Source organism: Oncorhynchus tshawytscha, linkage group LG23 (genome assembly GCF_018296145.1).
Source record: "Oncorhynchus tshawytscha isolate Ot180627B linkage group LG23, Otsh_v2.0, whole genome shotgun sequence".
Taxonomy (NCBI): Eukaryota; Metazoa; Chordata; class Actinopteri; order Salmoniformes; family Salmonidae; genus Oncorhynchus; species Oncorhynchus tshawytscha.
Window position 1 is genome coordinate 26,660,022 of NC_056451.1, and position 14,229 is coordinate 26,674,250.

Sequence of the window (14,229 nt, forward strand, 5' to 3'; positions counted from 1 at the left end):
AAGCTCTGAAAAAAAACCCAAATGGACAGAGACATAGCTTCATTTTGTATTGCTATCTTTATTTGTATCAGATTCCATGGAAAACAACAAAGACTTTAGGCCTTGTATCCACGGCTGGATCTGCGCCCACGAGCACGTTCAAACTTCCTGCCCTTGGAACGAATGTAGGGCCTGAGGGAGAGAAGAAATATGCCATTAATTCAGTGTTTCAAACAACTTCCTAGATTTGCATTAATGTTGTTTATGTGCATTGTCCAACTCAATGTAAAACAAAGCAATAGTCTGGGGACAAAACTAGCAAAATACAGCTAGGCCTAATGTATTTAAATTATGCATTTTTCCTTCTCCGTTCCTTGAAGTAATCACTGATATGATATAACTAGGTTGGAGAAAGTGAATCTAGTGGAACCCAGGCGTATACATCTTTAATATTTCGTAAATAAACAGAGTCCCAACACCAATAAATGTTTTATTTGGATCAGAATGATTCTGGAATCCTCCGTTTTGCAATTCAAGATCAATCTGGACATTTTTGAAAAATAAATAAAAAATAAAATCAGATAGATCATTCTGCTCAAGACACCACGACTTCAAGATCACTGAATCCAGATGTTCAGTGCTTTGAACAGACCTACCTACCCCTCGCCATCTACTGGACAGGTTATGGCACTACCACTAAACTGTCATAGGGACCCCGGGTTAGTAAACTAATGTATATAGTGCCATTTGTATTTATATAAGATTTGTGCTATTTGTACCGTAAGATTTTCACTGTATCCTGCAATTACACCTGCAACCCCTGTAGGTGACGATTAAACACGGAATCAAAAAGGTACATGCATTTACTTGCATGGACGCAAACTGGCGAGGGCCCAAAAACACGACAACATTTTTGTTACTTGTGATTTTCAACGATGTAAAGTCACATGCGTGACTTTCTCCTTTATGGTAGTCTCTCTCAGTCTACCTGACCGCAAAAGGCTAGTCAGACTGGCCTGTGCTCTTACAAGCGAAATTAAAAGACAAATTAATCCAACATAATAGAAGGACCATCACTGTCTGCACAACACAACTCACCATCACGGCTAACATGTACACCCCCCCCCCAAATTTAGTTCAGATCTACATGATTCACGTGGATGACCTATTTTGAAATCATACCTGTATTTGCCACTTCTCAATACCAAAAAATTTGCCACATTCAGTACCTGTACTGCAGTCAAATTAATTCAGATGTAAGAGTATTTTAAACCTCCTCACCTTAGTTATATTGACATATCTTGGTTGTAGTGCCTTTCACCTTTATAAACCCACCCTGAATGCACCCTTCCAGTGGGATCAGGATTATCGCCATCTAAAACAACCCTAATCACTACCCTTTGAGTTTTGAAAACTGCAAAAACTAATTATCCTGATTAAAGGTCAGATTGGATTACAAAATCCAAATCCCTATACAGAGGATCCAAATCTCATTTACCAGTTTTGAAATACTAAATTCTAACAATTCAATCCGATTGCCGTTTTTTAACACTGGGCTCAGGGGCTAACTCAGTCAGGTGCAACATATAGATTAGAACACGGCAGACAAACTGACAATTGTTTCTACATGACAAGAGAAACATGGTTGTCCTTCTCTACACAATGCACATCTAGTATCCTCATTCTAAAGTAGGGCTCTCCACAACAAGCCCCTGTACTAACAAAACATCTTATCAAAGTTCTCAATATTCAGAAAGTGTCCTCCGTTTAAAAACATTGGTGATTTTCAGTGAAAACCAAACTGGAACGAACTTGTCAAACAATTTGGAAAACATTCTCTAAATTGATAGATATTGAATGAAACCCTAGGAGAGCAGCAATCTCATGAAAGGGGTACAATACTCACTTGGTGTGACTGTGGGGGGTTCCACAGGCTTTTCCAAAATGCCTGTACACCTCTCTGCCCTTGCGGGGTCCTGAAAGAAGGAAAACAAGTGAGTTTCAGACCAGAGTAACAGGACTGTCACTACTCAATAGCTACAAAGCCAAAATTGCCCATGATGTAAAAATGAATGAACACAAAATTAGCTTTTTGGCCTTAATTTAGGCAGATTTAGGTTAGCAGTATAGTTAAGGTTAGATTTAAGAGAAATTGTAGAAATAGGCATGGTTTAGCAATAATCTAACTGTGGCGGTGATAACAGTAACAGGACTGTGGAGCAAAGGTACAACAGAATATTCCCAGCATAACTTTAAACTTGAACATTGTTAAACTAGTAGTGTTCTTACCTGACAGCAGCACGGTGCCCTGTCCTTTGGGGGCAGCCAGAGCCAGCTGGTCAAAGGTCATGACCTGGCCTCCGGCTTTCAGGATCCTGCGGCGAGCGCCGTCAGTCACCTTCAGAGCGCACACCTGAGGGAAGGGAGAACAGAACACGTTTTAGCAACTCATGTTAGTACTTGATTCATTTTCAGTGAAGTACTCTAACCCTAGTGCGGAAGAGCTACCCAGTTACAGGGTGGGCCCAACACCAGGTCAAAATAGTCAAGGGTGTATTTACTCCACCGATTGTTGCAAAACATTTCTTAAAATGGAAGCAAAGGGAATGGACCTACCTGACTTGTCCAATAAAAACGCTAGTTTTGCTTGGATTTGGCTCTTAAACATTTTCCGCAAAAAATACACCCCAGGTTAAACCAGGTGTTAGTGCTAGAGCAAAAGTCTGACCCAAACAGGCATCCAGTAAGTTAAAACAACCTTTACCTTGAGCTTGGGGATATCCTGAATTCTGACATCATCAGTGACGGTTCCCACGACAACTGCGGTTCTGTTCTCACGTCCAGGCAGTTTCATCTTACGGATCTGAAAAGGACGGCAAATAGTTCAGAAGAGGGACAACCGCCACACAGTAAAGATAAATACTAAGATGCTTTCACTTAGCTGTGTATTCATATCAATAAATCTGTAAGGACATTGTCCCAGTTTCCCGATAGCAAAGGAACTTGGGCTAACAAGGGTTAATTGATGCATCGTTCCTACAAACTGGCGAATATGTAACACGAGTATCCCAAAAACACCACGCTGAGAGAACGTTTGCAAAGTGAATGGTTGGAGCTGCCTCAATACTGATCGTAACGAAAGAAAGGCAGTGCAGCTCTCAGATCAACTTTCTTCATTCAAATCATACTGATGACAGATCAGATCCTAGTGGGATATTACCACTTGACTACAAATATTTAGACAGTTTTGTCTAATGCTAACCCAATACTAATGCACCAAATAAGATGTCATCATTGCACACGTTACACATGAAATATTGAGGCAAAAGCCTACAACTATAAAAATATAACTAATTGATCAAATAAATTTAGCTGACTGAAATAGGTATATGTTTTATATGTGTTTAATCTTATCCTGTGTGACCGGTTAGACTCAAGCCTGGGGGGGGGGGGTTGTACAGTTCAAACACATACAGAGTATTAATATATTAGGCAAGGCTCTTTGATTTACATATATACTTATAATGTCCCAGAGACCCGCTAGAGTCTAGCCCGTTGTCATAGTCCTGGAGGGCCGATGACACGCTTTCCATAGTCAACAAATCCATGACTTCCATGCTGAAGCACTGTGGTTTACACTCTCTCCAATAGAGGTCAACCGATTAATCAGAATGGCCGATTAATTAGGGCCGATTTCAAGTTTTCATAACAATTGGAAATCAGTATTTTTGGGCTGCGATTTTTTTATACCTTTATTTAACTAGACAAGTCAGTTAATTAAGAACACATTCTTATTTTCAATGACAGCCTAGGAACGGTGGGTTAACTTCCTTGTTCAGGGGCAGAACGACAGATTTTCACCTTGTCAGCTCGGGGAATGCAATCTTGCAACCTTACATTTAACTAGTCGAACGCAATAACCACCTGCCTCTCGTTGCACTCCATAAGGAGACTGCCTGCCTAGACTTAGGGATGCCACCCGTTAGATAAAATACAGAATGGTTCCGTATTTAACTGAAATAATAAACGTTATGTTTTCGAAATGTTAGTTTCCGGATTCAACCATATTAATGACCAAAGGCACGTATTTCTGTGTGTTTATTATAATTAAGTCTATGATTTGATGGAGCAGTCTGACTGAGCGATGGTAGGCAGCAGCAGGCTCGTAAGGATTCATTCAAACAGCACTTTCGTGCGTTTTGCCAGCAGCTCTTCATGACTTCAAGCCTATCAGCCTAATGGCTGGTGTAACCGATGTGAAATGGCTAGCTAGTTAGCGGGGTGCGCGCTAATAGCGTTTCAAACGTCACTCGCTGAGACTTGGAGTAGTTATTCCCCTTGCTCTGCAAGGGCCGTGTCTTTTGTGGAGCAATGGGTAACGCTGCTTCGAGTGTGGCTGTTGTCGATGGTTCGAGCCCAGGTAGGGGCGAGGAGAGGGACGGAAGCTATACTGTTACACTGGCAATACTATAGTGCCTATAAGAACAACCAATAGTCAAAGGTATATGAAATACAAATGGTAGAGCGAGAAATAGTCCTATAAATACTATATTAACTACAACCTAAAACCTCTTACCTTGGAATATTGAAGTCTCCTGTTAAAAAGGAACCACCAACTTTCATATGTTCTCATGTTGAGCAAGGAACTTAAACGTTAGCTTTTTGTAATTATTTTTTAAAAATACATGGCACATATTGCACTTTTACTTCTCCACCACTTTGTTTTTGCATTATTTAAACCAAATTGAACATGTTTCATTATTTATTTGAGGCTAAATTGATTTTATTGATGTATTATATTAAGTTAAAATAAGTGTTCATTCAGCATTGTTGTAATGGTCATTATTACAAATACATTTTTAAAAATTGGCCGATTAATAAGTATCTGCTTTTTTTGTCCTCCAATAATTGGCATCGGCGTTGAAAAATCATAATCGGTCGACCTCTACTCTCCAATTCAGAAGTATTGTTGGTTTGACTGATAGGAAGGCCAGTACAGTGATATGTTGCGTGGTTCTAGATTGGATATTGTCCACCCTACTTCCTAGCAGTCACACTAAAGGACAGACAACATATCTACCGCAGTCCAAAATCTTTTGACAGCTGGACATTTCCATAAAACATGCATTTGTGTACCAACCTCACCACAGCCATGCCAACACAATTCTGAAAGGCTTTGATCCATTTTTTAAAAACCTGTGAGGTGTAATATAACCCTATGTAAGACCATTGGAATTAATTTTATACCTGACAAGGAACCCAAACCGGCTGCGCGCGTGCGCCATCGTGCATAAATTTATTTTGCCCCCCTAAACCAAATACGATCACAACACGCAGGTAAAAATAGCAAAAGAAACTCTGAACCAATGACATTAATTTGGGGACAGGTCGAAAAGCATTAAACATGTTTGGCAATTTAGCTAGTTAGCGTGCACTTGCTTGCTAATTTGTCCTGGGATATAAACATCGAGTTGTTATTTTACCCGAAATGCACAAGCTCCTCTACGCCGCCAATTAATTCACACATAAAACAGCCAACCAAATTGTTTCTAGTCATCTCTACTCCTTCCAGGCCTTTTCATCTTTGAACTTATATGGTGATTGGCATCTAAACTTTCATAGTATTACCACGACTACCGGCAAAACAGTTAGTCTTTCAATCACCCACGTGGGTATAACCAATAAGGAGATGGCACATGGGCACCTGCTTCTATAAACCAATGAGATGGGAGAGGCAGGACTTTCAGCGCGATCTGCGTCAGAAATAGAAAGGAGTTCTATTTTAGCCCGTGGCATCGCAGATGCTTGTTGGCGCGCGCGAGCAGTGTGGGTGCAATAATTGAATAACATGGATTTCTAAATTTATTTGGAACGCATGCGACGTTCCAGTCTGGTCTGCATGTTACAGTTGGATATCAATGTTTTTCCATATCGCATCCCATCCTACTGCAGTGAGAGATACACACAAGTCCTGTTCCCAATGTGACGGAGTAGGGATGTTGCTGTTTGGGGAGGAGAGACCAACCAGCTTGTATAAGGTGGAAACCGTTCCTTTCCCATTAGGAGCACCCCTTAGTTTGTTGTCCATCACTTTTAGATCCCACATCAACACCATGAGGAATTAGATTATTGATTTGAGTTGCAAATAAGGTAGAAATGCCCAAGCCAAACTCTGCTAGCAACTCTTTAAAATGGTTTGACATCACCATCCCTTACGACTTGCCCCACCTGACTGATGTTTTGGCAAAGCCAGGTAATATTAGCCAATGTCTTTCTCCCTGTAGTAAACAAGGGGTTGTTCCATATTGGACATGAGGGATGCTTCATAGATAACCTTTATGAAGTATCTTTGCCATGTCACATGAAAACTCAAGTGGGTTATCTTACAGTAGCACTTGGGGTAATACCATAATGATGATATAGAGATCAAATGACTGTCACAAGACAACTAATACAAATAAACAGGAACAGCTAATCCACACTTGCTTCTTGACATGGACAGTTTATGGTTAATTATTGGTTTCTTATCTTTCCATAATAAGCCAGAAAATAAACTACACATCTCTTTAAACCAGTACTGAGGGAATTGAAGGGGAGCAGCATTTTCACTTTTGGATGAAAAGCATGCCCAGAGTAAACTGCCTCCTACGCAGTCCCAGATGCTAATATATGCATATTGTTATTAGTATTGGATAGAACACACTGAAGTTTCTAAAACTATTTCAATGATGTTTGTGAGTATAACAGAACTCATATGGCAGGCAAAAACCTGAAGAAATCCAAACAGGAAGTGGGAACTCTTGAGGTTTGTAGTTTTTGAACTCAGCCCCTATCGAATACACAGTGGGATATGGGCCATTTTGCACTTCATAAGGCTTCCACTAGATGTCAACAGTCTTTAGAATGTTGTTTCAGGCTTCTATTGTGATGGGGGGCCGAATGAGAGCTGATTGAGTCAGAGGTCTGGCAGCAGCCTCGATCTCAGTCACGTGCATTCAGAAGAGGTAGCTCTCATTCGATTGCTTTTCTACAGACAATGGAATTCTCCGGTTGGAACATTATTGAACATTTATGATTAAAAACATCCTAAAGATTGATTCTATACTTAGTTTGACAAGTTTCTACGACCTGTAATATAACTTTTTTAACCTTTCGTCCGACATTTGTCTGGACTTGAACACGCGTTTGGATTTGTTTACCAAACGCAAGAACAAAAGAAGCTATTAGGACATAAATTATGAACTTTATCGAACAAATCAAACTTTTATTGTGGAACTGGGATTCCTGAGAGTGCATTCTGATGAAGATCAGAGGTAAGTGAATATTTATAATGCCATTTCTGACTAATGTTGACTGCGCAACATGGCGGATATTTCTTTTGGGTTGTTTTTGGGCTCCGAGTGCCGAACAAAACATACATGTATTGTGTAACATGAAGTCCTATGAGTGTCATCTGATGAAGATCAAAGGTTAGTGATTAATTTTCTCTATTTGTGCTTTTTGTGACCCCTCTTTGGCTGGAAAAATGGCTGGGTTTTTCTGTGACTTGGTGGTAACCTAACAATCGTTTGTGGAGCTTTCGCTTTAAAGCATTTTTGAAACCAGACACTGTGGCTGGATTAACGAGAATTTTATCTTTAAAATGGTGCTTAATACTTGTATGTTTGAGAAATTGGATTTATGAGAGTTCTGTTGATTTGTGTTTGGCGCCCTGCAATTTCATTGGATGTTGGCGAGAGGTTCCACTAGTGGAACCAGGTTAACATCATCCCTAATGAGCTGTAGGACCCTTGGTATCGTACAGCCGGGATTTGACAGTGTTAGTATGATATCATCGGCGTTTAAGTTGGTTTTGAAGTCATGAACACTCAGTGATTCCACTTATATCCCCCTTAGCCTGTTTTAATGCGGTCATCTCTGTTTCCATTGTAAGATTTTTTATTTATTTTTTTAAATCCTTTGCTCATTTGTAACAATAAAGACATTTGCAACTTTGTATTTGTAGTCAACTTTGTTCTGAAGTTATCTGCGGTCAGAAACATCTAGATTCTATGTTTAGCGGAGATCGTGTGTATAAAGTGACACAGATGGGCAAAAAAAAGCATCCAACAACGGACACTGTAAATAACGAGCAGTTTCAAGCCCAATTTTAGTAATGACAGTTTTGGGTCTTAAGATGCATTTGGAAAACTGGGCCATTAGATTTAAATAATTTAGCAGATGCTGTTATTCAGAGACACTTAAGAGGAGAAATAAGTGCATGACAGACTTTTCACCTAGTGGGCTTGGAACCAGCGACTTTTCGGTTAATGGCCCAATGCTCTTAAATTACTAGGCTACCTGCCACCCCAACTGGGACATGTTCAAGAAGCCACATAAGAGGTGGAAAGATCTTCAGCTCACTGAAAAGGTACCAAATCATCAGAAGGGAAATTAACCATGACATAGGAGTCAACGGTCAAACGAGAATCATAACTAGAATGTTTGAGCAAAGAAGTGTAAAAAAATAAAAAATAAAGCATTGTAGCACAACAGGCATAAGCAGGAGTACCAGCTGAAGTTGTCCTCCCACTTGTACTGTTGCCCTCTTAGGTCTTTGAATCTGTGAATTTGACTGCCATTCAATTGAGTTGATTGTAGCAATTTGATTCTGTAGTAGGTTAAAAACACAGCAAAGGGACGGATTGATGTAACTCACCATGCGGGACACTGATATCGGAGGCCTGTGGGTCCTGCTCATGAAGAGCCTCCTGAGGACCACCTTGTTGAAGGGAGCAGTGGAGCGACGGGCCAGGAATCTGTACAGCTTTGGGGAAGAGAACATAAACATTTATTAAGTAGAAAGTATTGACTACTCAATGTAAAATGTTCACAAGGGTTACTCTGAGCTATGTGCTGCATAGATTTTACAATTAACCAAAAAAGGTCTAACATCAAGATGGGAAAATCAACAACTTAGTTGTCGGACTACTTGTTTACATGACAATGCCTTAATGTATAAAGGTAGCGACACTTACCTTGACCAGGAGCCTCAGGTAGATATCCTGACTCTTGGGCTCCTTTCTGTGCACCTTACGGTCCTTGTTGTGTCGGATGTCAACTCCCTGGGAATAGATGGTGCAGGTAAATACATGAGAACTTGCCATTCACGCACCGCATCAATTAAAAACAGAATTATTAGTTACACAGTGTTAATGACATTGCTGATCACTGTGCCATGAAAATGTACCTTTGCATGCTTCTGAACCCTAAGCTTTAAGGCTAGACCTCAAACGATAGACCACGTCTACTAACGTTAGTGTAACTCATACTTAAACAGCACCCAAATCATTCATACCCAACTTGAATTTGGCAGCATACCGTGAAGCATAACGTTGCAGTCTCATACACAGCGGCTAACTAGCGACCCAGCGAAGTAACGATAAGTAGCATAGTTCACCAACACTGGTCAAATGGCACGTTTTCAATTAGGGCCATCTACCTAGTCAGGTAGCCGATACAATCTATTTTGGAGAAGTCTCAAAACGAAGATACAAAAGTTACCGACATTTCTCGAAAAGCAGTACCAGTATTTCAATATCTTGTGTCTAAGTTACACGCTGTCTTTCGGGAATTAGTGAGAATACCCGGTAGCAAAACTACTGTGACGCTAACCACCGGTAGTGAAGGACTGAACCGTATCGTTAAAACGCCAAATAGTATGTCAATACCATCCGGAATTCAAACCAAAGACATCAAGGCAATTAGATACATGGAAATGGTTGAGTTGTGCTACTGTAAAAGTGAGGATGGACTCAGATTATCAAGTCAGTTAACGATGTTTTCATAAACTGTACCTACCATCTTGGACTCAGAGTGGAAAGGGAAAAGGAAGAGTCGCTGTCTCGCGATAAAGACTTCTCCGCGATTGCGGAGGTCACACGCGTTTTCGTTGGCTGTTTTGCTATTACTTCCTGTGTTATCATCACGTCGTCAAAAAGTCATTATATTTCTATTTTATATGATTCTATTCGTTAATTAATTTAATCCATTCATCATTTGTGTATAGGCTAGTGTGAAGTGACTTTCTAACCAATAAATACACTATGTGGAAAACAAATTGAATTTAAAAATACAGTCTATTATATTTTATCATGTGATTTACATACAATTAATAATCAATTTTCTTAACAAGACAGAAAAGTGAACTCACTTCTCTTCTTGTAATTTCTCAGGCTCTTAATTTTTTTACTTTATAAAATATTTAAATATGTATGTTTTGTGTCAGAATTCATAGCTCCAGCTGCATTTCTCATATATACAGTGCCAGTCAAAAGTTTGGACACACCTACTCATTCAAGGGTTTTTCTTTATTTTGACTATTTTCTACATTATAGAATAATACTGAAAACATCACAACTATGAAAAAACACACGTGGAGTCATGTAGTAGCCAAAAAAGTGTTGAAAAAAATCAAAAACATTTTATATTTGAGATTCTTCAAAGTAGCCAACCTTTTCCTTGATGACAGCTTTGCACACGCTTGGCATTCTCTCAACCAGCTTCATGAGGTAGTCACCTGGAATGCATTTAAATGAACAGGTGTGCCTTGTTTTTATTTATTTAACCTTTATTTAACTATGTTAAAAGTTCATTTCTGGAATTTCTGTCCTTCTTAATGCCATTGAGCTAATCAGTTGTGTTGTGACAAGGTAGGGGTGGTTTACAGAAGATAGCCCTATTTGGTAAAAGACCAAGTCCAAATTATGACAAGAACAGCTCAAATAAGCAAAGAGAAATGACAGTAAATCATTACTTTAAGACATGAAGGTCAGTAAATGCGGAAAATTTCAAGAACTTTGAAAGTTTCTTCAAGTGCAGTCGCAAAAACCATAAACTATGATGAAACTGGTTCTCATGAGGACCACCACAGGAAAGGAAGACGCAGAGTTACCTCTGCTGCAGACAATTATTTGCTGCAGACGATTATTTGAACTTCAGATTGCAGCCCAAATAAATGCTTCACAGAGTTCAAGTAACAGACCCATCTCAACATCAACTGTTCAGAGGACACTAAGTGAATCAGCCCTTCATGATCGATTTGCTGCAAAGAAACCACTACTAAAGGACACCAATAATAAGAAGAGACTTGTTTAAGCAAGAAACACGAGCACAAGCAAGTAACGTGAAAAATTGTCCTTTGGTCTGATTTTTGGGTCCAACCGCCGTGTCTTTGTGAGACACAGAGTAGGTGAACGGATGATCTCCGCATGTGTGGTTCCCACCGTGAAGCATGGAGGAGGAGGTGGCATGGTGTGGTGGTGCTTTGCTTGTGACACTTTCAGGGATTTATTTAGAATTCAAGGCACACTGTACCAGCATGCCTACCACAACCCATATGATTTGCCCTTAGTGGGACTTTCATTTCTTTTTCAACAGGACCCAAAACACACCTCCAGATATGTAAGGGAGAGAGTGATGGAGTGCTACATCAGATGACCTGGCCTCCACAATCATCCGACCTCAACACAATTGAGAGGGTTTGGAATGAGTTGGACCACAGTGTGAAGAAAAAGCAGCCAACAAGTGCTCAGCATATGTGGGAAATCCTTCAAGCTGGTTGACTGTTGGAAAAGCATTCCAGGTGAAGGCGGTTGGGAGAATGAGAAGAGTGTCATCAAGGCAAAGGGTGGCTACTTTGAAGAATCTAAAATCTAAAATCTATTTGGATTTTTCAACATTTTTTGGTTACTACATGATTCCGTATGTGTTATTCATAGTTTTGAGGTCTTCACTTTTATTCTACATTGTAGAAAATAGTAAAAATTAAGAAAAACCCTTGAATGAGTAGGTGTGTCCAAACTTTTGACTGGTACTTTATATATATATATATATATATACACACACTGTCTTCAACATACAGTTGAAGTCGGAAGTTTACATACACTCACATCAATACCATTATCCCAGAAACACTAGACCCACTCCAATTTGCATACCGCCCAAACAGATCCACAGATGATGCAATCTCTATTGCACTCCACACTGCCCTTTCCCACCTGGACAAAAGGAACACCTATGTGAGAATGCTTTTCATTGACTACAGCTCAGCGTTCAACACCATAGTACCCTCAAAGCTCATCACCAAGCTAAGGATCCTGGGACTAAACACCTCCATCTGCAACTGGATCCTGGACTTCCTGACAGGCCGCCCCCAGGTGGTGAGGGTAGGTAGCAACACATCTGCCACGCTGATCCTCAACACTGGAGTTCCCCAGGAATGCGTGCTCAGTTCCCTCCTGTACTCCCTGTTCACCCACGAATGCATGGCCAGGCACGACTCAACACCATCATTACGTTTGCTGACGACACAACAGTGGTAGGCCTGATCACCGACAACGACGAGACAGCCTATAGGGAGGAGGTCAGAGACTTGGCCGGGTGCTGCCAGAATAACAACCTATCCCTCAACGTAACGAAGACTAAGGAGATGATTGTGGATTACAGGAAAAGGAGCGCCGTGCACATTCTCATTCTCATTCTCATCGACAGGGCTGTAGTGGAGCAGGTTGAGAGCTTCAAATTCCTTGGTGTCCACATCAACAACAAACTAGATTGGTTCAAACACACCAAGACAGTTGTGAAGAGGGCACGACAATGCCTATTCCCCCTCAGGAAACTGAAAAGATTTGGCATGGGTCCTGAGATCCTCAAAAGGTTCCACAGCTGCAACATTGAGAGCATCCTGACCGGTTGCATCACTGCCTGCTATCCATGACTTCTACACCAGGTGGTGTCAGAGGAAGGCCATAAAAATTGTCAAAGACACCAGCCAAACAGTCATAGACTGTTCTCTCTACTACCGCATGGCAAGCGGTACTGGAGTGCCAAGTCTAGGACAAAAAGGCTTCTCAACAGTTTTTACCCCCAAGCCATAAGACTCCTGAACAGGTAACCAAATGGTTACCCAGACTATTTGCATTGTGTGCCCCCTCCAACCCCTCTTTTACGCTGCTGCTACTCTCTGTTTATCTTATATGCATAGTCACTTTAACTATACATTCATGTACATACTACCTAAATTGGCCCCGACCAACCAGTGCTCCCGCACATTGGCTAACCGGGCTATCTGCATTGTGTCCCACCACCCCCTCTTTTTACGCTTCTGCTACTCTCTGTTCATCATATATGCATAGTCACTTTAACGATACCTACATGTACATACTACCTCAATAAGCCTGACTAACAGGTGTCTGTATGTAGCCTTGCTACTCTCTGTTTATCTTATATGCATAGTCACTTTTACCTATGTACATACTACCTCAATCAGCCTGACTAACAGGTGTTAAGCCTTGCTACTCTCTGTTCATCATATATGCATAGTCACTTTAACGATACCTACATGTCATACTACCTCAATCAGCCTGACTAACAGGTGTCTGTATATAGCCTTGCTACTCTCTGTTCATCATATATGCATAGTCACTTTAACGATACCTACATGTACATACTACCTCAATAAGCCTGACTAACAGGTGTCTGTATGTAGCCTTGCTACTCTCTGTTTATCTTATATGCATAGTCACTTTAACGATACCTACATGTTCATACTATCTCAATAAGCCTGACTAACAGGTGTCTGTATATAGCCTTGCTACTCTCTGTTCATCATATATGCATAGTCACTTTAACGATACCTACATGTACATACTACCTCAATAAGCCTGACCAACAGGTGTCTGTATATAGCCTTGCTACTCTCTGTTTATCTTATATGCATAGTCACTTTAACGATACCTACATGTACATACTACCTCAATAAGCCTGACTAACAGGTGTCTGTATGCAGCCTTGCTACTCTTTTTTCAAATGTCTTTTTACTGTTGTTTTATTTCTTTACTTACCTACACACACACGCACACACACACACACGCACACACACACACACACACACACACACACACACACACCTTTTTTCCCCGCACCATTAGTTAGGGCCTGTAAGTAAGCATTTCACTGTTGTATTCGGCGCACGTGACAAATAAACTTTGATTTGATTTGACTTAGGTTGGAGTCATTAAAACTCGTTTTTCAACCACTCCACAAATTTCTTGTTAACAAACTATAGTTTTGGCAAGTCGGTTAGGACATCTACTTTGGGCATGACACAAGTAATATTTCCAACAATTTACAGACAGATTATTTCACTTATAATTCACTGTATCACAATTCCAGTGGGTCAGAAGTTTACATACACTAAGTTGACTGTGC

General features: G+C 40.4%; 1 protein-coding gene across 1 annotated transcript; it reads right to left on the bottom strand.

Annotated features, from left to right (window-relative positions):
* Window positions 1-38: 38 nt before the first annotated feature.
* On the bottom strand, window positions 39-9,936 carry LOC112222712 (60S ribosomal protein L18). The gene is made up of 7 exons (XM_024385435.1): window positions 9,820-9,936; window positions 8,997-9,083; window positions 8,678-8,785; window positions 2,744-2,842; window positions 2,269-2,392; window positions 1,886-1,955; window positions 39-171 (listed from the first exon to the last, which is right to left on the bottom strand). Exons 1-7 carry the CDS (start codon window positions 9,820-9,822, stop codon window positions 96-98), a joined length of 567 nt encoding a protein of 188 aa, XP_024241203.1. The 5' UTR covers window positions 9,823-9,936; the 3' UTR covers window positions 39-95.
* Window positions 9,937-14,229: the final 4,293 nt, after the last annotated feature.

What these genes read in the sequence shown, in the direction of transcription:
- LOC112222712 (XM_024385435.1), bottom strand. An exon ending in ACCTGAGGCTCCTGGTCAAG is followed by an intron (nt 8,786 to 8,996) that starts GTAAGTGTCGCT and finishes TCTTCCCCAAAG; the next exon opens with CTGTACAGATTCCTGGCCCG. An exon ending in GGGCACCGTGCTGCTGTCAG is followed by an intron (nt 1,956 to 2,268) that starts GTAAGAACACTA and finishes TCCTTCTTTCAG; the next exon opens with GACCCCGCAAGGGCAGAGAG.